The sequence below is a fragment of the Lepidothrix coronata genome, unplaced genomic scaffold (genome assembly GCF_001604755.1).
Source record: "Lepidothrix coronata isolate B3197 unplaced genomic scaffold, Lepidothrix_coronata-1.0 Scaffold44, whole genome shotgun sequence".
NCBI lineage: Eukaryota > Metazoa > Chordata > Aves > Passeriformes > Pipridae > Lepidothrix > Lepidothrix coronata.
Window position 1 is genome coordinate 4,324,771 of NW_016690224.1, and position 26,732 is coordinate 4,351,502.

A 26,732-nucleotide genomic window follows, 5' to 3' on the forward strand; every position below is an offset into this window, starting at 1 on the left:
CTCCAGCCCATAGCTTTAAACTGTGGAGCTTCTAAGCCAGGTTTTCTAAAAGCTCTTCAGAAATATTTTTTATGAGACACACAAAAAGAAGGGATTCCAGAGGGGCATATTATAAGATCAGATGTTTCTGCCTCTTAAAAGCTGGAAATGTGAGAGCCCCACAGCAAGCTATATTTTAAGTCCTTGCAAGGCTTTCCTCCACTGTTTCTCCCATCTTAGATCAGCTTCTTTAATGGTCTAATGCTTGGCAATGCCTGGAGAGGTCCCAGGGCTTTCCCCTATGCCTCCCATCAGCCTTGTGAAAGCATCACCACTGTGCCCCAAAGGCAGGTGACTAAAGAGCAGCCTCCTAGGACCACAGCCTGTCCCTGGAAGTGCCACTTCCCAGCCTCTGCTTCATTAACTGCATTTGCAGTTAACTTTACTACTGTTCCCCTTTACAGGGCTGGAAGAGACACCCCACACTGGAGGTGTGTGACAACCAGTCCCTGAGTAGGACAGGAGAGCCTGGCCAGCCCACCCCCTTCCAGAGGTGCGATGGGTATCTCTGGTGGCGCTTTCAGATCTGCTTCCTCTGCCTTTCTGCCAGACACTACAGCTGCTGCAGCTGTTCAGCGCAGGGCTGCGTGTCCAAACCTCACCGTGCCCTCCTTCACAGCCTGCGTTAATTTAATCAAGATAAAATTAATCCAAATGAAATGGGTGCAGCATGCTCCCAGAATGGAGGTAACAGAAATCCTCCTGTATCTCAGTTACCCAGCTGATTCATTGTGAAAGTAGCAGGAGCTCAGAGTTCTCCTGTGCTGAGGAGTCAAGGGAATGCCATGCGTCACTGGAGCGGACTGGAGACCTTCCCTGTGCTCGCAGCAATGTTGGCCAATTTAACTGTGACCACAAGATCACAAGTTGTTAAGATTCTCTATGCAGGCAGTATACAGGCCAACAAATCTGCTTTTATGGGCCCTGCTACAACTTGATTAATTTGCCCAATAACGAGCAGGCCAGTGTCCATAATTACTTAGCAGAACTCTGTCCTTTTGAAAACCCATCACTGCACAGATGCATGCCTCAGACCCAGAACACCACCAAGGGGCCTCATGGGCTGCAAAGAGAGCCTCAGCTGCAAGAAGCAAAAGGGTTAAGACCTAATTAATGTTACATGGGCATTTGCTACCATTTCTCCATCAAGTGCAGAGTCTCAGCAGTGACTGTCTGCATGCAGCTGCTTCTGCAGCACTGATGCTGCAGGAACTCTGTAAGATTACAGCCCAAATGATGCTGCATTCATCCTTTATCTCCCCACCTTCATGTGCTCTGCAGTTTTGGGAAAGATGTTGTCATTAAGGGGATTTCTTCCCCAAAACTGCACTGTCATGGACAGATGGACATTCTCCAGGTCTGCTGCTTTGTTCAATCAAGAGCTTACAGGTGTTTGGGATATGGAGCTCCCCACATGCATTTCCCCTTGAGTAGAACATGGCCAAACAGCAAGTGCAGTTGCCCCCAGATATAATGGAATTAAACCTGGACCCTGCACTAGCTCTTTGCATGTATCTCTCCAGAGCTACAGCTCCTTCCCTGCAGGAGGCTTGGCTTTGAGTGATCTGCCAAGAAGCTCAGAGCCACAAGAAATAACAACTTGGGAGCTCAGACAAGCTGGTTTGCAGGCAAACAAAAGCTGAAGCTGTGAAAGTGTGAGGCAGTCAATGCAGTGTCTGGCAGCACAGCCTCCCCACCGCCTTAATCCTCTTTCCCTTCTTAAGCAGTAAATTAATCAATTACATTTCCAGCCCGGCAAAACCAGTCAAAAATGTAACCTTCATCATACACAAGGCAAACATAATTAGGATTGTCATTCGAATCCAGGTTGACCAGCATACAAATCAGCCCAGGCTCCCGGAGCGTCCGGGGGTGCGCGTGCGCGCCCGGTTCCTCCCCGGCAGGGGCAATTGGAATTGCAGTCACACCGACGGCACCACGGGGTATTCCAAGGGGAAGGGCAGCGACATGAGCTCCATCTGCAGCGATCCAGCTCCACAGTCTCTGCAGGGAGTGCTGTGGTGCTGAGCACTGCACAAACAGGGCAGGGGCACATTAGAAAGTGCAAACTCAAGGCAACCCTCCAGCTGTGTCAGGGAGGAAGCCACGACCTTCCCAGCCACGGCATGGGAGCCTGACCTCCCAGCCCAGCACTGCCTATGGCACAGACACTGTAGCGATGGACGGTACAGAAACGAGGCCTTAGCAACCTCTGACCACGATTGCCAGTGTGAATTTGTAAGGGGTGAGCAATGATTATCCCCTCTACGGTCTACTGAGTCACAGGGGTTAAAGTAAGCTCTTTGACAGCAAGAGTAAGGCAGGAGTGTTCAGTGAAAGCATCAGCCCAAGGTTCAAGAGCAATCAAAAAAGCCAAGTGATTGATAAGAGACAGAGCAAAACCACAGACCTCAGTGTGCTCTCAGGTAGCTCCAGGGTGCAGCTGCATCCCCACGGCTGTTGTGCTGGTTTGCCAGAGGCTACAGCAGGACCAGAGGAGGGGAAGGGACTTAGCTAAGGATGAACTAAGGTCTGAAATGGTTTCCTTACAAGTCCAAGACTCTTCAAACTGGCAAACAGAAACATGAGAGGGGTCACAGCAGACAGGGTGTGGCTTAGGGAAAATGAAGAGGGAATGACTGCCTGCTGCCTCTTCCAATATTTAAGCTACAAAAGCATCAAATGAAAACAGAAAGTGACAGACTCAGAACAAAGTAAATATTTTTTTTTCACACAGCTGAACAGTGCCATAAAATGCTGTGGATGCTCAAAATTTGCTCAGGCTCAAAAAAAGGTTTAGGAAAAAAAATCTGTAAGGATTATTAAATGCAGAGACCCACATCTCAGGAAATTCCTCAACTACAGATGGCTGATGGTAAAGAGAGCATTCAGGAACATATTACCCTGCATCCCCCTCTTGTTATCCTGCTTGCTAGACATCCTCTATTAACTACCATTAATTGAGGATCCCAGGGGAAAGAGATCAGTGGTCTGATCCAGTACAGTCGCTCTTCTCTCCTGGCACTGACCTGAGCTCTCCTTACTTGCCTGAAAAACTAGGAACTGGGAACATTCCCATTACTGGACACTAGGATGACAACAAGGAAACATGCTTATAGCATAGAATTTGAGTGAATAGTGAAAGGATCTCTGCTTTCCATTTCTCCCATTTCTCATGTTAGGAGAGATTTTTGGTAAAACTATCTCAGTCATGCTGCACCCAGCTAGCTTCAGTTGGCAGCACCATGTGCCCGTGTGTTCAGGTTAGAAGCAAGTTAATATCCTTCTGAGAGGTGCTGATATACCCTCTGGGATGGGGTGAAGGAATCTTCTTTCCAAGTCTCAAAACCACAGCTTCTGGTTGCTGTGAGAGGGCCCACAGTCCCCACTGTCATATCCAACAAGCTCATGAGCTGATCTATCTCTATGTAAAAGTTTTCAAGTGCCCTTGCCACTGCAGCAGAGAGGAAAGGGAAGATGGGGACGCTCCTGTAGATTGGTATCCCCTGGGTACTAAATCCTCACCTACTGGCTCAGTCTCTTCTAGAGTTGCACAGGACCAGAGGATGCAGGCTCCGAGTCCACTCTTTCCAAGCAAACTCCTGCCTCCTTCCCTTGCTGACCATCTCAGCTATAGAAATACATCCACTCGCTGTCAGTGCCCTTTGAAAGCACACACAGATAGGGCAGGATTATCTCTTAGCCTACAGAGAGCTGCCAGCCAGCCATTCTCCTTCAGCACAGCCAAGTGGAGCACTGGTGTGTTTCTCATTAGCTCCTATTATCCATGCTATTGTATCGTTCCCAGCGTTAAAGCACACAGCCCAGAGACAGCTGAACTGCTCTTGCAATTGTTTGTTTGTTAAGAGGATTTGCTCTGTGGCCGGATATTTTCAAGTCACATGCAGAGCAGAAGGTATCCTGGTAACACTGCCATCCTCTGAACCGCTTTCTTGCCCTGGTTCTCCCACTGCCTCGGAACAACGCACACAGCTTCATCCCTGCCTGCGAGGGAACTGCAGATTATGTTTCCTTCTGACTGTCGGAGATAAGGTGTGAGACAATTGAGCAATACAAAGCCATTCTGCTGTTAAACTGATCCTTTGGTTACAAGCCCCACTATCGCTGCTTGTCTTGTCAGTGGCACTCACAGAGCAGAGCAGAGCAGAGCAGAGCAGAGCAGGCAGAAGCAGAGATCTGTGGCAGCCTGTCCAGCTGCCAGATGGCAGGGAAAGGCCACCGTGCACCCCTCCATTGGCACCTTTACCCATCTCTCCAGCAGATTTTGTTCTTCTCTTTGCTCCCAGTGACACTCCTGCAGGATAATGCTGCACCCCACATGAATGATTTTCTCCTGACCCAGCCTCTCTCAGAGCTCTCTGACCAGATCCTGAAGTCCTTACTCAGCATCTACTCCCTCCAAATGCGATTAGCTTGAGTCGGCCTCAGCAATATCTCAAGATCTGTTGATGCTAATTTCCCTCATGCAGGTGCTTAGATAGAGGAGGGAGGGGACTAACAGGGAGATGAACAGTCAGGGCTTTTGTCTGATAAATAGCGGAGTAAAATTCTGAGAGGGCCATCAGAATTTGGCCTACCATGGTTAGAGAGCTGTGCAAACACTGTGACAAAATTTAAGCATTAGCCAGGCTGCTTTAGAGTCCAGCCCCTTTTTGCCTCTGTCTCTTCAAGCCAAACAGAGGTCACCCACAGAGTATTTGAAAGAGGCTGCAATGATGCAAAGCACCCACATCTCCATCCTCATTCATGGCTTGGAAAAAGATTCAGAAAGAAAATGATCCTTGCTGGCTCTGTATGGCAAAAAGCCACAGCCACCTCCATTCTCCCAAAGTGAGGACCCAATGGCCACAACAACAGATTCTTCTACAGATGCATTTGGTGATACTTGTCTAATGGATGCACAAGGCAGTGAGAACCCCAGGTTGTTCCTAGAGCTATGTGCCCTCACATTACAGCTACGAGACACCCCTGCTCTGTGTGCAGGACTCACAGTCATGGGCACCAAACAGAAGTAAGCTTATGGCTCCAGCTCCAAAAAGTAGGTCAGGCTGAGCCACTGGTTATACTGGGAGCATGAATGAGCTGCCTGCAAAGTCTCAGTGGTTGGAGCTGGGATCCAGGCTTTGTTTTTTACCAGTGATTTTGTCTGAGGAAAAGAATGTGCTAAACTTGCACTGCTAGAGGAGGGAAGAATGCATACAAGGAAAACACTTCTACCCACAGCAGGTAAGGAACAGTGCCAGCATCATACTATCAGTTGCAGATGACGGGTGATGGGCAAAATTCCCGCCACTTTCTAGATTTCTAAAAACACCTCCTCTGGGTCCAACAACACACTGATAGAAAACACAGCCCACAGAAGCAGTCCCTGCCAGATGGCGTGTTTTGAACCACTATTAATCTAGACAACCTTTTGCACTGTTCAAAGAGTTTGTCCGGGAATAAAAAAAAAAAAAGCTCCCCAAAATGCCTGGATGGAAGGAGCGGTCCCGGCAGCATCCGCTTCTCTCTTTGTCTTCTCCGCCAAGCATCTCCCGGCAGAACCAACCCGGGAGGAGGAGGCGCCGCCGAGGCAGCGGGGCTGGTGCTGGGTCAGGGACCCCGGCAATACCGAGCCCTGGGGCGTTGTTCCTGCGGGAACGCCGGGATCCCGCAGCGGGGGAGCGCGGGGGGCCGGGGCGGGGCCGGCCGGGCGGGGCGGTCCGGACCCCCCGCCTTCCCCGGCGCCTCCCCGGCCCGCAGCCCGGTGCCCGCCCGGTCCGAGCGCGGCGGCGGCGCGGCCGGAGCGCGGCCATGGGCTCCCGGCTGAGCCGGCAGAGCAGCCTGGAGGAGGAGAGCGGCGAGGAGCCCTGCCTCGGCAGGCTGGAGGGCGGCCGGGGCGACTTCCACCTCTCGTCGCTGCTCCTCCACCCGCAGAAGCTGCCCGGGGTGCTGCGGAAAGCCTCGCCCGCGCCCTACGTGCGGCGGGTGGGGTGGCTGCGGGAGATCCAGGCCACCATCCGGGAGCACAAGCGGGAGCACGCCGTGCACATCCTCCGGCTGCTGAGGAAGGTACCTGCTGCGGGGATGCGGGCCCGGGGCAGCGGGGCGGATCGGGGCAGGGCAGGGCAGGCACAAAGGGCGGTGCGGGGCCGAGGGCTGCAGCAGGGATGGAGCCGCGGTTTACGAGCTCCCTTCTCGGCGGCGGGGGTTTGCAGCCCCCCTTGGCGGGGCGAGCCGGGCTCTTTGTGCTGCCTTTCTCCGCTCCGTGCCCCGGCGGGGCGGGAGCCGCTGCGCTCGGTCCCTGTCGCGTCAGGCGACACCCGCCCCGGCTCCCTGACACCTCCCCGACCCCCAGCCTGGGCGAGGGGCACCTGGCTCGGCTGCCGGGGGGCAGAGAGGAGAGCTAGAGGAGAGCTATGCTGCACGCAGGAAAAGGGGCATCCGAGTCTGGGCTGTCCCCATCCACACCCCTCCGTGCCAGCCCCTGGGTGTGCTCAGGAGTGATGCCCCCCAGAAAAAAAGCCACTGCTGTCCCACTGCCATCACATCCCATTATGCCCACCCAGCCAGGCTGGCTGAGACCTGTCTTTGGCAGAACCCAAAATGGTTTTGGAGAGGACCTCTGGGACAATCTAGGCTGAGAGGAGAGGTAAAGGGGTCAGTGTATCAGTGGGAGCGTGTTTCTGTCTGCCGCCATTCAGGAACAGAAAAGCCAGTGTGCAGACAGCATGGTGCCAAACTGATGCTGAGGACAGAGCCCTGCTGCTGGAGCAGAGCCATCTCCTCCATCACTCACTGCTACCATCACTTTCCAGGCAAACTCAGCGGCCCCAAACTGCAAGCAACTCTGAAATTGGTAGCACAGGGGACAGACAAATCCCACTTCTGATTTGGACATAAAACACTATCAATTCTTAGCTTATCATGTTGCTTCGTTAGGTAATGGTCTGCTTCATCTTGGGAACACACACTGCTCATCTTAGTAGTAAGTGACCTTTGGGTGTGAGTGTGGTAGAGCAGGGACTGGCTCACTGGGTAGCTTGTGCAGCCATCGTACCAGCTGCAGGGAGCTGATTAACATCCCCGTCTCTGTTCTGCACGTCCCTGGGTTTTACAACACATCCAGCAATGGTGGTCAATGCCCTGGGCTGCCAGCCAGTTGCACACTCACAAATACGAATTTACAGGACCAAAAATTACATCTCTGGTTTTCCTGTCCGCTACCCTAGCATTCATCTGAGGATTGTTACCAGCACCACAAACACTCTTCTTATCACACGTGTAGACAGATAAGCCCTCAGCAGAACTCTATGCTTGCACCAGTATGGCAGACAAGGGCTGAATAAGATTTCAAAGGCAGTTTTGGAAAGGCACCGTTACAAGAAGCTTTTGAAGAACGAGAGGCAACCACTCACTTCATGGACATGGCGATGTAACGTGAACAGACTTTTGTAGGGTATGCCAGAGGCCAGAACTGCAGAATGTCATTTTCTATAGTGCTCAGCACCTCTCCTTGGGACTGAAGCATTGAAACCCTCCACAGACCTTAGAGGTCTCCAGAAGGTCCATCTCTGAACAGCCAGGGTTTGAATGCTAAGTCACAGGGCCATGTGGAATGGAGGCTCATTTCTAAGCTCCTTTCAGGATCACTTAAACACTTGGCTTCCCCACATCTGTGCTGAGAATTACCATGTCCTGAACACTTACATTTTGCCCACTGCCTTTCCAGTTCCCCATATTATTCCTGGTCCTTATCTCTGCCTGTCCCTGTCGAAACAGTGGCTGTCTGTTCATCTGCTCGTGACAGAGCAGTGGGACACGCCTCCTGTAGTCACAACAGAACCTTCCTCGCCAAGTAAGACGGGAACCCATCCAGCAGCACCCCAAAGCCTCAGCTCACAGAGTGCTCAGAGGTTTCAGAGACAGAGGGCTACACCACCACCATGTACCACCCCCTTCAACAGCTGAGCACAACTGTCACCCAGTCTGGGGTCATGTATTGACAACCAGTCCTCCTCATGTGTCCAGTGTCAGCTTCAGAGAATAGTATGATCAATTCTTTTTCTCATTTACAAATTTTCTTCACTCCACAACTAAATTCACCCCTTAGCTTGGTCCCCAGCATGTCCTTCCTTACCTTGGCAGCAACACGCTCTCGGGGGGCGCGGATCAGTGTGTCCCAGGGGACGGTCTGTTTGTTACCTGTAAAAAAACAGATACCTTGTTCACTCTAGTGGACAGGGAGGATATTTAACACCACACCTCATCACTGTGCCTTGGGCCAGGGTGCAAATACCCTAGAGAGGGCAGGGAAATGGTGGGACGGGAATCACAGCCTCCTCGGGTGAGCAGACACACTCAGCCAGGCCGGAGGACACGGGCTCCCCATGTGCCTCCTGCTTCTCCCGGCAGACACACACCTTGTGCACCCTGCAGATGGAGTGTATCTGCCAATGGTTTTTGACCTGTGTTCTGCAGACTCCAAAGGGCTGTGGACTACTCCTAAGATGTTGATAGGGTGTGATAAATAGAGCAAGCAATCCAGGCAGAAGCAGATCCGCTAACGGAGATGGAAGACCCAGCATTTTAGAAGACTGCACAGAGAACAACTGCAAACCACAGGTGTACCCATGCTTTGTACATCAACACTAGGACGGCTCCATTGCACATCATCAGCCTCAGAAATGCCCACCTGCAGAAGCCAGACCAGCTTTCCTGCTGATCTAAGTGGGCATCACTCAGCTGAAGCCAGGGGAGACATCAGACTAGCAAAAAGTCTGGTGTGATATGTTTTCCCTGTGCTGAGACAATGACCAAGTGTCATTTTTAAGACAACAGCACTAAGCCAGCTGAACTGTCAAGACTTTTAATATTCTGCTGTCAGCAGCCATCCTTTAGGTGGTACAAAATTTTCTGAGAAAGAGAGAGAGAGAGGGAGAAAGGGAAATAAGTAAGATGAACCAGAAAATGCCTCTGGGCTAAGAATTTATGGAATATCAGTGTGAAGTGAATATTTACAGCTATATTACTTACAAAACCCTCGCAGGCAGGATTTATAATGGGAATGCAGATTCATCTTAATGGTATAGCTCCAACTGGGGGACTTTAATTACTTGTCTGACATCCACTGCTGCATGCCCAGCCATGCCATCCTCACAGCAGATTTCTTCATCTTGTGCATATTACGCTTGGCGTAGGAGGCTCCATTTCCCTGAAGCCTTATGGTTAAGGGAGACACTGGCATGATGCCTTGGTACGCTCCTGGCCTTTATCCAGCTGTGGCTGTCTGTCCTTCAGGACTGATCCACTGCTTGGCTTCCTTGGTTGCTTATGGGTGTCATCTGTGTACACACAGTGATGGGGCTGTAAAGCATTTGATTCGTTGTCCCGTTCTCCACCAGATCTGTAACCAGGATCTCTTTGGTATTGTTCTTTCTGCTCAATTCAAGCATATCCAGAGCAGGATACAGCACTATCTTATATTGGTGCTTAGAGTTTAAGATCCCACACCTCTGCCAGCTATGGCTCCATCCCTGTTGGTGATGTATGTGCATACATCCAGCTTTTTTCCCCCTCTCCTTTTTTTTTTAGCTCTCAGTCACTGGGTGGTGCCTGAAGCACACGCTCGGCAGAGCAGTGTGAACATATGGGGCACCCATTTGCTTATTCATTTCTCCTGTCAGCAGCATACAGAATGGGGATAAGACTTGTTTCCTCCCTCAGCTGAGCCCTCCTTGTCAACTGAATCAAACCCAGCACCATCCCTATTAAAGAGGTTTTTCTTGTTCTACATTTCTACTCCTGAGGTATTTTTTTCTTCTCCTGTGATTTTTGTGCAAGTACGTTATCTCTCTTTCCTGGATTTTTTTTGTTTTTCACCACTTCATGGTACCTCCTGATTGTAATAACTATGTCATATATTAACTCTTGGCCTTCCTCTTAACAAGAAACAGCTTAGTTCTTTGCAGTATCACCCATCTGACTCCTGGGGAGGCTTTTTGTTCCTAAAGCTGCTCAGGTTTCTTCCAGCATGTCCGAAGGTGTCCTGTACCCTGGTCCAGGCAGATGAGTTGCATGGACCACAGATGTTCCCTTAACTCATATTGTGGAAGGTGGGAAGAGGAGTCCCTCTGACTGTGGTGTAAAGCCACCTATAAATGTACCATTACACCTAAAAGACAATGCTGCCAGCACTTAGTGCTTACTGAAAAATTCACAGTACAGCTAAACTCATGAGGATGGGCAGGACTTCTGCTCAGCCAGCTACCACCAGGGTGTAGTGGCAGCATCTAAATACCTGAGAAGAGTTTGATTCTTCCAGAAAAGCTGAGATTGGAGAAGCATCTTTAGAGCCACCCTTCCTGCTTGGCTTCTTCAGCGGATTCACACGTAGAGGCTGACAAAGCTGTGTTTCTCTAAAACTAATTCTCTCTGGGCTCCAGCCAGCCTGAAAATTATAAGAGTTCTCACCTTCCTGTAATAGGTGGAAAGAAGGTGGAAGCCCTTAGGCTCACTAGCTCAAATTAACACTGCATGTCATTGAGCTCTCTGGCTGTCTGCATCCCCCAGCACAGAAATGCTTGGTCAGACACAGCTGCTTCACCTCTGTTGGATAATTTCCTGTACTGAGCATCCAGCTGGCACCTCATCAGATTTACTTTCTGGTTTCAAAACACCTCATGGTTATAGCTATGAGGAAGCCCATGTATCAGACAGTCTGTTTTTCTTGTAGGACCTGGGACTGGAAGGAACATTCCTCAATGAAGTGCTCTACAAAAACGCAACTTTCCTCAACTTGGTGGATCCCATCTCCCATGACTTGCTGATGAGCCTCGCTAGAGATCTGCAGTGTCCCAAAAAGGTGAGTGTTCCCTCAGCCCTGCAATCCTTCAGAAACATCCACTGTATGCCCTGGGATTGGCAGCAAATAGATTGTGGGACATATTTCTGTACAAATTAGCTAAAACTACTTCAGCACATGAGTGCAGCTGAAGGAGGGGGTGGTTATGTGCACGGAAATCAAGAAATTACTTTTTGTGCCTATAAACCCTGGTGACAGCGTGCAGTGCCATATTCACTGGTATCACAGGGGTTCAAAGCAGCTAGAGCTTATGGGGGGCTTAAGGGGCTGCAGAGGAGAGCAGAGATCTCTGCAGGAAAACCACCTCTCTCTTCCCAGGCCCTTTGCCATATATAACTACCCTAACCCAGTATTACTTCCCCCCAAACCCTCCCAGATCTCCCTGTAAAGGATGGTGCTGTAGGAATATATTGCAACTCAGGGTTCAAGAAGTAAATGTGTTACATGCACATTATCCCTGCACTGCTCCAGCACTTCCCTTCAGAGCATGAGGTGAGCAGAGACAGAAAGGCAAGACTGAGCACAGGCAAACATCACAGATGCCACAGTCCCACTGCAACACCAGCACCTATTTCTGTTACCTTTGCCACCACAAACACTTGGATTTGCAATGTATTCATTTGCTCATCAGGCTTGGCAAGCGTCATGTTTGCTTTATAAGGAGAGCAGTGGAGTAAATTTCTTATTCAAAGAGAGATATTAAGTACACAGAGCTCAGAGCAAGCAGCAGCACCCCAGGGAATACACTGAATGCTTGGTGTAGATTAGTGGCATTTCTAACCTTATTCTGCATCTCCTGAGGCTCGCGGATAACAATTAGCCAGTCAGGTCTCAATAGACAAACTACATTTAGCCAAAGTTTAATCATCATTATTGGGCTGCAACACAGCCTGAAAAAATAAATCTTTTCAAGTGTAATCTCTGTGCAAATTCTATACGCATCTAAAGGAGGGGGGTGGGTTGCAGCACTACTTCCTCTTTAGTCATACTTCATTTGACCTTATCTCCAGCTGCTCTCCCAGACCATCTCCAACCCCATGGTGTGCAGTGCCCCTCAGGGCAGGCAGCAGGAGGGGATGTTACCCTCCTCACCCAGGTGCTCAGTAGATAACATGCTACAATTTTTATACACCTGCACAATACCCCCCTCTCATTTCATGCCTTATAGATGCACACGCTTATCTGCACTGACACACATACCACTACATAGATATGATTTTCACCATTCCTAAGGAAGATGTTGAGCACCTGAGCTGCCCCTCAAAGCCAACAGGAGTTTAACTCAGTGGTTGGAGAGATTCAGTACCTACAGCACCCTTCCCAGAACGCACACTATCGGACCACGTACCATCTCCGACCCTGGCTGGGCATCTGGTGGGTGTAACTGCATTACAGGCAAGCAGGCTGAGTGCAACTCCCAGTCTGTCAGTGGAAATTAAATCAGTGAGGACACGGGAGAGAACAGGAGGGTAATTCTCAGTTGTGTGAGCCAGCAGTCGCTCGCAGAGCCCTGTGCCAGCTGCTGTGCTGAAGCCTGGTGTGCACGTGCCCCCACTTGGAAAGGTTTGCTGTTGTAGGTGACAGCAGAGTGTCAGCTGCAGCCTTGCCAGCACAGTACCAGGCTAGAACAAGGCACCTATCCCAAGAGCATGGGCTAGCCCCCCTGTGGGTTCCTAGGGGGGCTGGGATAGGGGTCATGGGGTGCTCAGCTGAGCACTAATGCTGAGATCCCTCTCCACTGGGCACAGCGGAACTGCCACACGCTGGCAGCACATCCCATGAGGGTTGAGCTGATTCAGTGGGTGTCAGCATTTGGAAAATACGGTAGAGAGGGCAAAAGTTCCAGCCTTCAGCAGCTGCCATTTGCCATTCTGCTTCACCAGAGGAAGAGATTCTGTTCAAAGTCACTGCATTAGAGAACACGTGCGAAAAATAAACACCAACTGTCTTGGTACCATCTTTTCCTGGCAAGTTACTGGAGTGAACTACTGGCACTGGCAAGCTCCCACACTCAAACCTCCAGGAGCAGAACGGACTGCAAGGAAGTAAGATGGACTAGGGTGAAAGTTCCCTCTCCTGACATCTCCCAAACAGGGCACGGGAGGGCACAGAGTCAGGGTACTGCTGCAGGAGGAGCATTTCTCCCAGCAAGAAGCACCTCAGGGGTGGGGCAAGGGTGCCAATTACTGAACTGTCCACATGAGAGTATCAGACACATCAGTCCAAAGACAGAGTTTGGGGAAGCATGGCAACAAGGTAATTGACAGAAATTTAGCACTGTCCTGTAACACAAGTTGGCAGCTTGTCTGCACAGCTGGGGACAGGTGCTGCTGAGGATACAGCAGTGAGCAGCTGATACACCCATGCTGTCCCTACACTTCTGAAAGTGGACAACTTTTGAAGAAAAATGTGGAGGGAGTCCCTGCACAGAGCAGTCAGCCACGTCTACTTCCCTGGGTGTTGCCTGGTCTAGAGCTGGCCCCTGCCACAGCTCTAGAAAATAACCCCCTCTTCTGGGCTCCACTTGCTCCTGTGCAGGGTGTGAAATTGTAGCCCCACTCTGGGTAGGAACATGATGGCTGGGCTGGGGTCCTTCCTGGTATTGCAGAGCTCCTACTTCTCCCCCATCCCAGGAGGAATTAACATGTGGCAGAGGCATCTCAGGCCTTCTCACCATTCCTCTTTCATCTTCTCTTCCTCTTCATCTCCTCCCTTACATACATGCCTGCTCTTCACTACCATCCTACCATCTTTGCTCCTTTCCCATCTACCTCGTCCCTCCCCTTTGCCTCATATTCTGCTATGGTGCAGGCAGAGTCTAAGTTGTCCCTTTGCTTTCAGGAATACGACCCTTGGAAATCCTCAGACAGGATCTGCAGGCAGCTGATTTACCACCTGACACCCCACTCGAAATGGCACCGGCACGGCATGCCCCGGAGGAAGTCCCAAGTGTGGTAAGGAGCCTGGCAGGGACAGGATGGGGGATCTGCCTCTAGAAACTGTGTTGCACCATCCCAGTGTGCCTTCTCAGAGAAGGGCAGGACTGAAAACCGTGAACGGCAGCTGCTGTGCAGTCTCTTACAAAACCCCAGCAGGGTCAGCCCCAACACCCCTCTCCTTGATCTCGTTTGCCATTTACTCTTTTTTGTGTAGTCTTACAGTTCCTCCCCCTCTCCAAAGCACACTGAACTCAATCCCACTGATTGCACAGCACAGACAACCCTCCTGCAGGGTGTTCGGCCCCAGAGCTGGCAGCCTTGCAGAGACACCCACGTGCCAGCTGAGCTCTGCATCCCACTTTATCCTTGTTTGTATCAGTAAAACTTCCCTGCCTGTGGGAAAGGTGTCCCATTATGAGGCACTGCCATAAGCTGATCACCCCATTCAGTAGGAACCACTTTGGGGGGGCTGGCAGAGATGTGACCATCCTTCTCAACTCCCAGTTCTCTGCCAGCACCCAGAGAGGGCCTGGAGATGGTGCTGGGCCTCATGCAAAGGCAGCACAACTCAGAGCACGTCGGCCACTGACAGGTACTGGATGGCAGCTGCTTTCCACTACTAGAAATGTATTCAGACACCTACACTTGTTCCCTCCTTGACACTTGCTAGCTTTTGTAACCAGATAAAGAGCAATCCCCACCTTCTCTCCTCATTTTCTTTGAGCAAACCCTGCTCCTGTGACGCAGATCACCAATGCTGAAGAGAAGACAGAGAAATGACTAAGAAAAGAGCCCATGTCAGCCCCATTAGTTTCACAGGAATAAATGCAGGATTGGATAAAAAGAAATGCAAAATCAGCAGCACTCTGAGAAAGGCCTTGGGCTTTTCTGAGACTTTTAGTCTTTGATGTGTGTGCCAGCAACTTAAAATCCCCCACGGGAATTGACATTTCCATCGTACCTTTCATTCTGACTCAGAGGCAGATCCCCAGTGCATCTTAAGGAATAAAATCCCTAATATCATGATTTCCAGGCCATCTGCCTCTCATACCTATAGCCCCACTTTGCCACCAAATCTGAGCACTCTGAATGCTCTCCTTCCCAGCACCCCACAGCCCAGGGCTGTTTGTGCTGCTTTGCAGGTGGGAACCACAGCACAGAACAAGACTGAGGTTCCAGAGCTGAGTCCTTTCTGGTTTTCCAAGTGAAAAATCCCTCCCTGCTGCTACTAACTCAACCTTCTGCCTCCATACTCCTGCTTGCAGGCGGAACAGACCTCTTTTTGTTGTTGGACTCCAGGATGAAGAATCAAACTGGAAGTGTTCTCTGTGATTGCACAGCCCAGGGACAGCAGAGGACTGCAAACTGCTGCAAACTCATCACTTACCAACAACAGAGAGGAGGTCTGTGGCCAGAGGAAGAGCTCTGGGCCCCATGAACCCAAATCCCATGCAAATCCCAAAGTCTTGGCCAGGTACAGAACATCTGCGAGCACAAGCAGGGAGAGGGCAACGAGGCAATGTGCGATGGAGGGAAATATAGGTCTAAAATGGGTGGCCTTACCTGGAAACCAGGCCCAGTTACAAGGGGTTACATAAGGCACAAATTAATCTTGATAAAATATTTAACAGAAGAGCTTCCTCTTTTAAGTCTAGAGATGAAGTGGTTTGCAGTTTGCAGCAAAAGACGCCTGCAGAGTTGGCATCCAAAGCTGCTGCAAGAAAACGGGTGTTGTCAGTAGCAGGAAGGCAAGAAATAGCTGCTTCATTTGGAGATACCAGGGCCTGAGTTTGTTCAGCCAGGCTGTTTTTACATGATCCAAATTCTCCACTTCTCTCTGTCAGCTAGTGGGAGTATTTTACTATTAGTGTTCGTTTCAAAACCCTTGGCTTGTACCCTTCCTGCCAGGTAAGGGTACACATCAGGTGTTCCTCCCCACTGCCAAATAGCAAAAAAAGTCCTATAAAGGTCCTATAAAGAGCATGGGGTAGCAGCAATACTTTGAAGGAATGTCTAAAATCTAGTGGGGTTTAAGGACAGCAGAGAGGAATCTATGCATGGAGACCACATTCGGGAAATTAATCCTCCTCTCACTTTTGCAGTGTCCTGGGCTTTGGCATCTGGTTTTCACAGAGCTGATGCAGGACTCCCCTTTTCTCCACTGAAATGCGATTTCTGCTTTCTGGCAGTATGTTAGATGGATCCAGGAGATAATGAACAAGCCCAACCATACAGAGAGCTTGGAGCATCTGCCAGGTTTTAATTACATTTAGGCTGTTATGGAGATGTGGTATGGGAGATTGAAAGGACCTGCAATACTGGAGTCAGATCACACATCAGGTGTTCCTCCCCACTGCCAAATAGCAAAAAAAGTGGGTCACACACAGACTGATGATAGCCCACATCTACATCTCCCAGCTACTCTCAGTGGGACCCACATCCAGCAGGTACAAACCTGAGCCACCCATGAACTGATAGGACAAAAAGGATAAGATACATTTCTTCAAGCACTACTGTTTTGATACACAGGCAGACCCCATACAGAAATGTGAAAGGACAAAGCCTATTTCAGCTCAGTGTGCTCAGTGGAACAGCTGCTGGAGTGAGCAGGAGAGATCCAGTCCAGGCTGTGTCTTGTTTCTGTGCTTGACTAAGCTGCCAAGGTGAAGCTGGGAGGCAGTTTGCCCTCTGCATCCGTGCCTGTGGGTTCCTGACAGTGCTTGTCTGCTTTATACAGTGAAGGGTTAGCAGTGTCCCAGCTGTGCAGTCACCCAAAGAGACTATTTCAGCTGCCCAGGTGATACCCAGACAAGTTTGCCACACTGAAAGAAAGGGGCTCAGTTCTCCTTTCCTGCAAAATCCTGTCTTGGGTCTGCAGCTTCCAGCCAGCATCCTGCACCCTACTGGCCCTGACCCTGCTTGGGTTGACTGCCTAACCAAACTGGGAAGGTGAGCTCTTGGGGATTTACTCTGGGAGTTTTAAAATTTAAAAATTCAAGAGCTGGAGGATAAGATTTCTGCAGCAGGGACCAGCATAACTTTACTGCACAGTTTTCAGTCCCTTACATCCTAATGGGAATTCAGTTTTAGCATCGTTTTACAGTTGTATAGATCACTCCCACTTAACGAGCTGAATACATCCTAGAATGTTGTATAACTCCAGCTTCACTTTCTCATTAAATTGATGTTTGTAGTGTAAAGATTAAGAAATGCACCACTACACAGATGTAGGCTTTTTAGGTTATCAACACCACATCTGTGGCATTTTGACAGGTGCAGAATTTTTTAGATATTACTAATTCTTGTTTTCAGAAGTCTTGGGGCCTCCTTTAATGGTGAATTAAGGAAAATTGTCACCGTCTGCCTCCAGAACAGGGCTGGACCCAGAGAGTGTATTACTTTTTGAGAGCCAGAACAGTTCAAAAAGAGAGAAGGGTATCAGGTGAAGACAGGCTTTGTGTGGAGAGCTGGATCTCAGCCTTGTCTGCGATCAGGAAACTGGATTACAACTGAGCTGTCTTGGCAAAGCCATGTCAGGGAACCTTAATGTATCTTCCACTTGCATCATCCCTGGAGCTGGCTACTTCAGTGTAACTATTTCCTTTCTGGAGTGCAAAGGATCAACCAAACCTGGATCCACAAAACAGAGCTTTACAATCAGGGGGTTCCTAACATAGGGGAAAAAAAAACCCAGATTTTTTGCACAGTGACGGGTTCTGGAGGAGCAAAGGCAGTTGTGTGTATGGAGTTAACTCCTAAACGACACGTGGGGGGGGCTTTCCTTTTCACAAGTCTCACCACAGTTTTACTTTGCTCATCTGAGTGAATTTCATCATGGCTAATCTAAAACTGGGGGGAGAACAGAGTATCCCTTCTGGGCTTACTGCTCCATTTCTGTTATTGACGTGCATTGCCCAGACGTTGCAGCATTAGATGCACTTTTAAAATGCAGTGAAAGCACTTGTGTCTAGAGGACTTCAAGGAAACAGCCCTAAAGGGATTTGGATCTTTTTTTTCTTTTTTTTTTTTTCCTTGAAAACACCACTCAGGGCTGTGGCTGACAGCTCTGGCAGATGAGATCTCAGCCTTCAAATGGCATGAGGCGAATATTAACTACAGCTTCATGTCAGCCTTATGCAACAGGGTAAATAGGCACCATCATTCCTGCTTTAGCAAAAGGAAGCCAAGTTAGAGAATACCAGTGAGTTAAGTAAAGCCATATGGTAATAGCCATATGGGAGCACAAGAAGTGCCCCACACAATGTTTTCAATAAGCTGCTGCTCACAGAGATGTCAGCTGGACAGACATGAGCTGGTGGATGAGTTGTGAAGAGAGGCAGGAATTGTGCCCTCTTCTTACAGTGCAGAGCATCCCAAGCACTACCCATGATGAGGGTTCCCAGCAGCATCAAGAGGCAGATGCAGTTGGAAAGGCTGTTGGAGGTGGCAGAAAGGGTCATCCAGCAGTTTGACACTGCCTTGTCAGAGTCAGAAGAAAAAGGCCAAGACTGCAGGCAGGAGAAGCAGGACACTTTGATAGAGAGACAGTGAGTGAAATAACAGAGGCTGAGTGGCAGATGGTAGTTAAAAGCCATCAGCAGAGACCTTGTGCCTTTGTGACTGTGACACAGTTGAAGGTCTGGCAAGGACATAGGCTGATACATGATATTTACAGTGAGGAGGCAGCATTATTCCCTGCTTTGCTAGGATAGGCCTAAATAATGAAGGGAAACAACCCGAGGTCTTGCATGGATCAAGTGGCAGCACAGGGAAGGCCAAGGGTTCCTAGCTCTCCTGAACACACCTTCAAGAACAAAGTGAAGATGACAGCAGAGCCAGGAGAAGGAGAGGCACTCAGCTGCATCAACACCTACAGATGTCCAGGTCCCACTCCAGTTGCAGAGGGAGGGGGGTAGGAGAAGGGCTACCTTTGCATTCCCTTGTCTCCCCACAGTTGGTCAAAAGAGCTTGGGCACAAGGATGGAGATGTGACTAAGAGACTTCTCCTGGAAGTGGCCTATTTGTGCACTGCCTCCATCTTTACAGCAGTGTCAGGCCCAGCATCAGATCAGCTCGAGTTGGGATAGTCTGTACTTTTGAGGTTTCTCTTTCCTTTTTCATGTTGCAGTAGAGGCAGCTCAAGCCAGCCCTGCACAGCAGCACCCTGTGCCACAGAGAAGCAAAGCAAGCAGATTATGCTAAATAGGCAATTAAAAAGCTCAGAATCCATCCCCTAAATCACTGCTGAAAGCAGGGAAGCCATCCAGACATGCCTGTCACAAGGTTCTATGCAAGGAAGAGCAGCCAAGAGATACCTGACTCATGGCTAATTAGCCACTACTGGCAGTGCCTGTTAATGATGAAGGGGATGCACAGGAATGGGAGTTTCTGGCATCAGGAAAGTTTTACATTTGGAGACAAATTAAATGTAAAAATAAAAGGAGGGGGAGAAAGCTGGTAATTCTCCAGAGAAACAGGCAGGGAGTGGTAGACATCCCTCACTGCTGAAATCCTGTCTGACTCCTTACTGTCTCCCCCCAGTCTCTCTCCATAGCATGGAGACAGGGAAGTGAGGCTGGGACTCCAGGAACCTGAACATTCCTGGGCTGAACAAGCTCCTCCAAACCCCACAAAGCTAACAACAGGCCAAACACTGCTGTGACTGCTGCAAGTCCCAACAGGGCAACACTCAAGAGCCATTACACCCATTCCTCGCAGCCACCAAAGAATTTAGCTGATGAGCAAGAAAATGAAGGGATTCAATGCTAATAAAAGAAATGTGCTGAGCCTGCAGCTTCATGGACTCAAAGAAGGACCTGGAAGATGGCCTAAGGGTTAGTTCCCTTGGGACAGGTCCTCGAGACAAACAACTAGCAATTAATTTCAAGTCTCCTAATTTTTCCATCTCAAAACACTCTGAATTTGCTTATGCAAGCTGAGTTCTCAGGAAGCAGAAGATTTTTATCCCAAAATAAAGCCGGGGAGGCACAAGATGGTTTCATCCCTTTCCCAGCCCACACTTCTCACTGAGAGAGAGGGGGTTTCTTCTGACACCTACAGGTCCCTCAGGCCTCTGCTCTGTCTGCACTGATCCTGGGTGGATCTCACGTGGCCAGGGGACTGCTGGCTAATGCCCACTGAATAGCAGAGCTGGCACCTAGGAAGGGATGATTGGCAGTGAGGGTGGAAGGAAGACTGCCTGCATGTCCATAGGAGGAAGGCCTGACCCTAAGATGGGAGCTGGGAACAATGGAAGCAAGAACTTCTTTCACATGAGCAAAACAGGGAGATGTACCTCCAAGAGCTCTCATCCCTCAGCAGGGCTGGACAGGGGTTGCAAGCAGAGTGTTGATTCCTTATAAACAGGAATCTGAGCCGGCAACTTTCCCCTCTGGATGCTGCATCCCCAGGCAGGCAGCAGGGGATGGACTGCTGATTGCCCTTGTTTCTTGCTCAAAGTTTCACAGAATTTCTCACTTACGGCCATTTTTCCAGCATCTGAGGGAGTGGGGGTTTGTTTCCTCTCTAAGTTTGCTGCAGATAATACAAACACAGTCTGCTTCCCTGAATCCAGAGTCCACATCCTTGTTAGATGCAAATCCCCCCAATTATAAATCTGCCCAGAGCACCAGTTGTGGTAGCATTAGGTTAATCCAGCCCCTAGTGTTTCTGCAGCCCTCTGTCTACAAGTCCCACGGGCATCAAGAGCCACATTTCTGAGTAGCTGTTGTGTCTCACACAAAGGAAAAAAACCTTCTGCAGCTGAAGCAATCTTTAAGCCTATTTCACTTGCAGAAATTAGGGGATAATAGATGACCCATTTCCCTGGAAGTAAGCCTAGCATTTTCTCAGCTGCTGCACAAGCAACTGAGAGCTCAGTGTCCTGTGTATCCTGCCCCCCACCCCCTCACACTCCCTGAGAAGTAGAGCTTAAAAGAGCTCATAAACCCCCCCCAAAAACAAGTGTCAGATAATTCAGAGTCAAGCACCTACCCACGTCTCCCTGACCCTTTTCTGTCAGCAAGTAGATTTACCTCTAAAGCAATAGAGGAGGAGTGGCCAGCTGTGCTGGGCTCTTCCTAGGGATGGTATTTAGCTGCACCTCTTGGAGCTGAACAGAAACACCAAGGAGGTGAGGAGGAGGCTGCCAGGGTTCACAGCATGCATGGGGTGTCAGATCTCATGCTTCAGCACTTACCAGAGAGCCTGGCTGCAGCACGGGGGCTTATGTCTACCAGGACGAGGCTCCTACAGACACATCATCCCTACAAGAGGCATTTTTATAGGCAAGAGAACAATTTAGGCACAGGAGGAGCCCACAGTGCTGGGACAGGAGGCCCAGAGTCACCCTGGCAGGTACAGCAATGAGGGCAAAAGGAAGCAGCAAAAACACAGGAAAGGAAAGAAAAACAAGCCAGCAAAGAAGGGAGGGCGGGCTCTGGCACAGGACAGGAGGGTTTAAGCACATTCAGCCGGGAGCAGTCCAGTCTGCAGAATCAATTATGGGAAGATAATTTGTCTGCTCGATTAAAGCCTCCTTGGGGTATTGGCTCGTTGCTGGGGAGAGCAGCAGAAGGTACCTGCTCTGGTCAGAGCACGATCCGTGACTTATTACTGCAGTCCCTGCACAGCAGTCAACAGGAGGGGAGGCTTAACGGGCAGAGAGAGACAGAGAGCACATTGCTTTTGTCTTTCAGACATTTCCCCTCACTTATCACTGTCTGCACTCAGAGCCAAGTCACTCTGAAGGGGACCCCAAGAGCCATTCAGACCTGCCCCCTGTTAAGAAAAGAAAGCTGCTGCTGCAGACGCGGAAGGAAAAACGGCACCTGAATGCTGAGGGCCGGCAGCAGGAGCGGTGCCGGCTCAGACGTGCCCTCCAGTGGTCCCCATCCCCAGACCAAACTGGGCTTGTACCTTGTAGCTTTACAGAAAGGAAGGTTTGAGGAGGCTTTGCATAGACCGAGACAAGGCTTGGGGCTGGGGAAGGTGCCCCTATGCTTGTGCCTCCTTTCTGTGTCCCCACCCCCCAGAATCTGCCATGGCTTGACAGCGCTGGGGAAGAAAATTTCCAGGAGCCACAGGCTGCATTTACACAAAATGAGCACTGAAGTAGTTACAGTCTTGCTTCTATGCTTGTTTATCCTTTATTCTCCCACACTCCCAACAAAGTCTTATTCTAAACCCATAGAGGCCAGAGAAGGCTTCTGTATCTCTTGTACCAGCCCCTTATGGATATAGGGGACTGTTTCCATCATGCACTCAGGTTCACAAAAGTTTCATTTCTCTCTGCTTAACCTGACCAGTATGAATGCATACCTTCACTGTGCATTTGATGCTTGGTTTTGCTAGAAAAAAAGTACTCCATATTAAACACCCAGTTAAAACACAGCTAAAGGGATAACCTGAGACTCTTCCAGCTTTGAGGCTGGTCCCTGATAGACTTCATACAAGCTGAACCCTCTTTTGTGGTAGATTGTGCTACACCACTGCCAGTGGTTGGTGACAAACTATACCAAAAAACCACAGACATTGTTTTTCTGGAGAGTTAAAAGAAATGCAGCTCCCAGGCAGCCTAGGCTGATCTCAAGGATCCCTAGGATTTGTAGGAAAAGGGAGGCTTGCCCAGTGTCACCACAGCATGCACAACTGCTACTGCTATTGCAGCAGCTAAAAGAACTGCACCACTGCTACAAGCAACATGGTAGATTAATTCTTCACAGTCTCATCTCTGGGGCCCTGATATTGGAAAGATATCAAATACTATCTTCAAGTGGAGGCCCTGTGGAGACCTCCCTTGTGTGCTTTCAGACCAGTTCTCCAGGACATCAGTCTCTGCTGTTTGACAGTACAGACAAGCACTGCTCCCCTCACCCCTCCTGCGATCCACTCACGAGTAGTGTGAGTCATCTAAAGTGTAAATATTTAGTAAGTAATACATTTTACTTACAATACTTTAGGGTCTGAATACAAGCTAACCCATGCTGTTATTACTTCTCTACCATGACAGCTCATTAGTTTGAATGCACGCTTGCAGATACAGCCTCAGCCTGGCACAATGAATGCCCACGGGAAACACAAGGGCACATAGAAATAACCTGGGCAAAGTGCTACTAAACCCAGAGCAGGAATTTGTGGGCTTAAGAATTGACAGGGCAGGCCATGAGGTCTTTCCACCTCACGCTCCTACCACGAAGCACAGCTACAGGTTTGCCAGTGTTGAACGTGTCCACAAAGGGCTGTTGCCTGACCTGATGTACATTTATTCAGTCATGTTAACACATGCTCATAGGGGGATTATTAAGGACTGAAATTTCCAGGATGCCGTGAACTGCATGTGTAAAGCAAAGCTGTAGAGGCAGCATCACATCCTCTCCACAACTACAGAAGAGCCTGGCAGTCCTAAGGCTCGTAGGGACATTCTCACCTGCCACGGGAGCTCCTGCGGTGCTGCAGCCTCCTCCGAGGAAATTGCATGTCCCCATGAACCCATTGCTTTCAGGGACTGGCTGTGCCACAGGAGTGCAGGACGCTACAGAGAGCCAGATAGGAAGAGTGGGGACCTTCGAAGTGGTGGTTAATTCTTAACCCACCCTGATCCTCCCAAGCTCAACAAGGCACTTACAGACCCCCTGAGCACACAACTGGGGGTCCTACTAAGGCTCCCGTGTCCTTAGAGCTCAATGTGTCTGAAAGAGCAGCAAGACTAACATAATTTACACTAAGGGATTAGGTTCTTCTATGTTACACCAACACACACTTTCTACTCAGTTTTGCAAAGTATCCCCACCAGCTCCTGTAGCCCCACAGCTCCCACTTCTCACAGCACTCTCACAAACCCACAGTTCATTATAATACTCCACTCCCCACTCCCTTTGCATACCCAACAGCCCCATAACACAGCTTTGCCTGCTGTAAAGCTTGCCTACCTCCTCCTCTCTCCGCTTGCCAGGCAGACAGCAAAAGAAATGGCCGAAGCCATCTCTGAGCACCCTTATGCCCTCCCCGCCTCCTCACAGCTGCAGCAGATCCCAGATGATCTGCTGACCACAGAGACCCAAATAGGCAGCCACTGGTGCTGCTTACTGACTAAGTGCTGGTTGTGAAAGCTTAAAGAGACATGCAGTAAATCCACTCCTAGAGTGCAGTTTGCCTATTGGTTGTTTTCCTGGTAAAATATCAGTTTTTCAGCCACTTAACACTGCTCTCCTCTGCAGCACAGTCTGTTTGTGGCAGACCTTGGCATTCACCTGGAGAGGTGGCTCACAAACAGCCCCCACATAGTGCAAACCAGTGCACTTTGAAAGTTTGCTTGCCTTGGTTATTTTTGCTTTCTATGCATGAGCGTCCGTACACACACAGTCAGACAAACCCTTTGAAATCTGCTGGTGGAAGACACTTTAGCATCCTGTGTTTAGCCAGTTCTGGCAAAGTTCATGTATAGGTGCTGAGAACACACAGGAAAGCCCCAGGACAGCCTGCCCTGAGGTATGGTGTAAATGCTTGTTTCCCCTATAAGCTCTATTAACCCTTTGCTTAATGTTCTAGCCCCTGCTGTTAACGAGTCCTCCCCTGTCACAAGCGCTCTCTCTTTTGGGTGAGAAGGATGGGAGTGCTTCCCTTAATGATCTCTCTCCCCTTTTCCATAATCAGCCTGAAGACCAGCCTGCAGAAGAAGGTGAGCCAGGACTCCATGGATTTGTCGGGGATCCCCCTGACCATGCGGGATGTCCACCGCATGGCCTACTACCTGCAGAACAACGGGGACCACCTCACCTCCGTGGACCTGAGCTTCACCGAGCTGAACGATGACATGGTGCGCCTGCTGCTGCCCTTCCTCTGGGCGCTCCCCAAGCTCACCCACCTTTCCCTCAACGGCAACCGGCTGACGCGGGCGACCATGAAGGAGCTGACTGACACCATGAAGGACATGAACAAGTTCCCTTGCCTGGCCTGGGTTGACCTTGGCAACAACGTGGACGTCTCCTCCATGCCGCAGCCGCTGCTCGTGGGCCTGCGCAAGCGGCTCAGCCAGCAGACCACGCTGCCTACCATCTATGAGGCGCTTGACTGCGACTCTGAGATCGCCGGCGGGCACGAGGGCAGCCAGCCAGAGGATGAAGCAGCCGGAAGCACCCCGCCACGTGCTTTTTCTCAGCAGGGCTGCGAGAGGTGACTGAACAACAGGCCGGCGCTGGCACACTGAAGCCACCCCAAGGAGCAGTTTCGAGTACAGACATCAAGCAGAAGGCCAGCTTAGCCGGCTTCCTTTGGCTCTTTTTCTCTCGCCTTTCCTGACATCTCCCCCCCAACCTACTGTGAGATAAAAGCCTGTCGTCCCCCCACAACGTGCTCCGCTCCCTCCCCTCGCTGCCAAACCCATCGCCCACGTTCCAGAGAGGAACCAGTGACTTACAGTGAACCTGGTCCCCAGGCAGGGTCTCACTGGAAGACGGGAAAAGACCTGTCGGAGTCAAGAATATCCTCCAGCAGCCATTGGGTTGAGGGAAAGGGATGGGGGGGAACCTAAAACAGAAACAGGCTTGTAGTTTACTTCCTTTCTTCCTTTTCCTATGCACCTTGGAAACCTTGGGACCTGCAGCCTTGAGTGTGGAAGGAGGTACCCCAAGAGCCTAGCTGCTGTGGAGCTTAGTTGAAGAGGCCAGAGCTGGAGCCCGGCAGTGTGTCTCCCTCTTGTGTCTGGCTCCTTTTGTTTTGTTTTTTTCCTATTGTGTGTTTTGTATGAACGTCTGAACAAAGGGACCTGGTCAGAGACCATTGGATCACATAGGCTGGGGCGGACACATGGCTTGGAACTGCAGCATCAGGATATTTGCTGTGTGACCGGGGTGAGAGGGAGGGGAAGAAGGTATGTGTTGGTGGGAGCATGGGGGATGGGATGAGTTGGGATGGGATGGGAGGAGGGGGGAGAAAAGGGAGGGAGAATGGTCTTGTGGATTAGTAGGATTGGTTTCAAAAACTGCTTTTGTACTAAAATTACAAGTTCCAAGGTACTACAGTTACAAGTTCCAAGTGAAATTGAGGAAAAGCTGACAAGCTAAGCACCTAACTGTGGCACTAGAGGAGCAAGCAGTGAATGTGCCAGAGATGGGCACTTCCCACAGCAAAGCTCAAACTTTGGCTCCTCGTGGCATATTGCATACCTCGTAATACAGACATGACGTGAGCAGCTGCATCGCCATTTCCAATGCTGCCCAAAAACCAAACCACTGATGCAGTATTTCTAGTGTTTTCCATGTTGCTCATGCTCTATGTAAACATAATAAAGAGTTCTCTTGGACATGAGCGTGAAGCACTTCAGAGTCTGAGTATCTGGGTTGGTCACAAATTGAGCCAGCAGCCCAGGCACTGCAAGAATATGGACCAGGAGTCCTCATGCAGTGCCTGAGCAGTGTGGGAGAGGATCAGGTACCATTCATGTTGGTGAGAGTTGTTCATTCCTCTAAGGAAAGAGAAATATGGGTGTTCATTTGTGGTAGGCTGCCACCCTTCGTGCTGCAAGGGGCTGGTCCAGATCCCTCTACTGAGCCTTCCTTTCCTCCAGCAGATCAACATTTCCACCCAACTTAATGTCATCTGTGAAATTCCTGGGGGTGCCCTCGATCCCCTCATCCAGATAATCAATAAAGACATTGAACAGGACTGGCCCCAGTATTGAGCCCTGGGGAACACCAGTAGTGACTGGCCCTAGCTGGATGTAACTCCATTTATCATCAGGCCCTAGGCTCAGCCCTCAGTTTCCTCCCCTGCTGTGGAAGAGATGGTATTAATTTTTTCTTCTTTTCCTTCCAAAATACCTTTCAGCAAAAATGAAAAGCATTTCAAATGTCAGCAAGATCTGCTTAAACTCTTACAGTCTAACCATAGCA

General features: G+C 49.9%; 2 protein-coding genes across 3 annotated transcripts in view; one reads left to right on the forward strand and one right to left on the reverse strand.

Annotated features, from left to right (window-relative positions):
- Positions 1 to 8,244, reverse strand: part of GGT1 (gamma-glutamyltransferase 1) — a 41,612-nt gene extending 33,368 nt beyond the window's left edge. For both annotated transcript variants that reach the window (XM_017814151.1, XM_017814149.1), the window contains exon 1: positions 8,180 to 8,244. The gene's annotated coding sequence lies outside the window, so the exon portion shown is untranslated. The remainder of the gene's footprint in view (positions 1 to 8,179) is intronic.
- On the forward strand, positions 5,847 to 26,158 carry LRRC75B (leucine rich repeat containing 75B). The gene is made up of 4 exons (XM_017814154.1): positions 5,847 to 6,111; positions 10,775 to 10,903; positions 13,745 to 13,857; positions 24,496 to 26,158. The coding sequence occupies exons 1-4, from the start codon at positions 5,854 to 5,856 to the stop codon at positions 25,016 to 25,018; spliced, it is 1,023 nt and encodes a 340-aa protein (XP_017669643.1). The 5' UTR covers positions 5,847 to 5,853; the 3' UTR covers positions 25,019 to 26,158.
- The last annotated feature ends 574 nt before the right edge of the window (positions 26,159 to 26,732 follow it).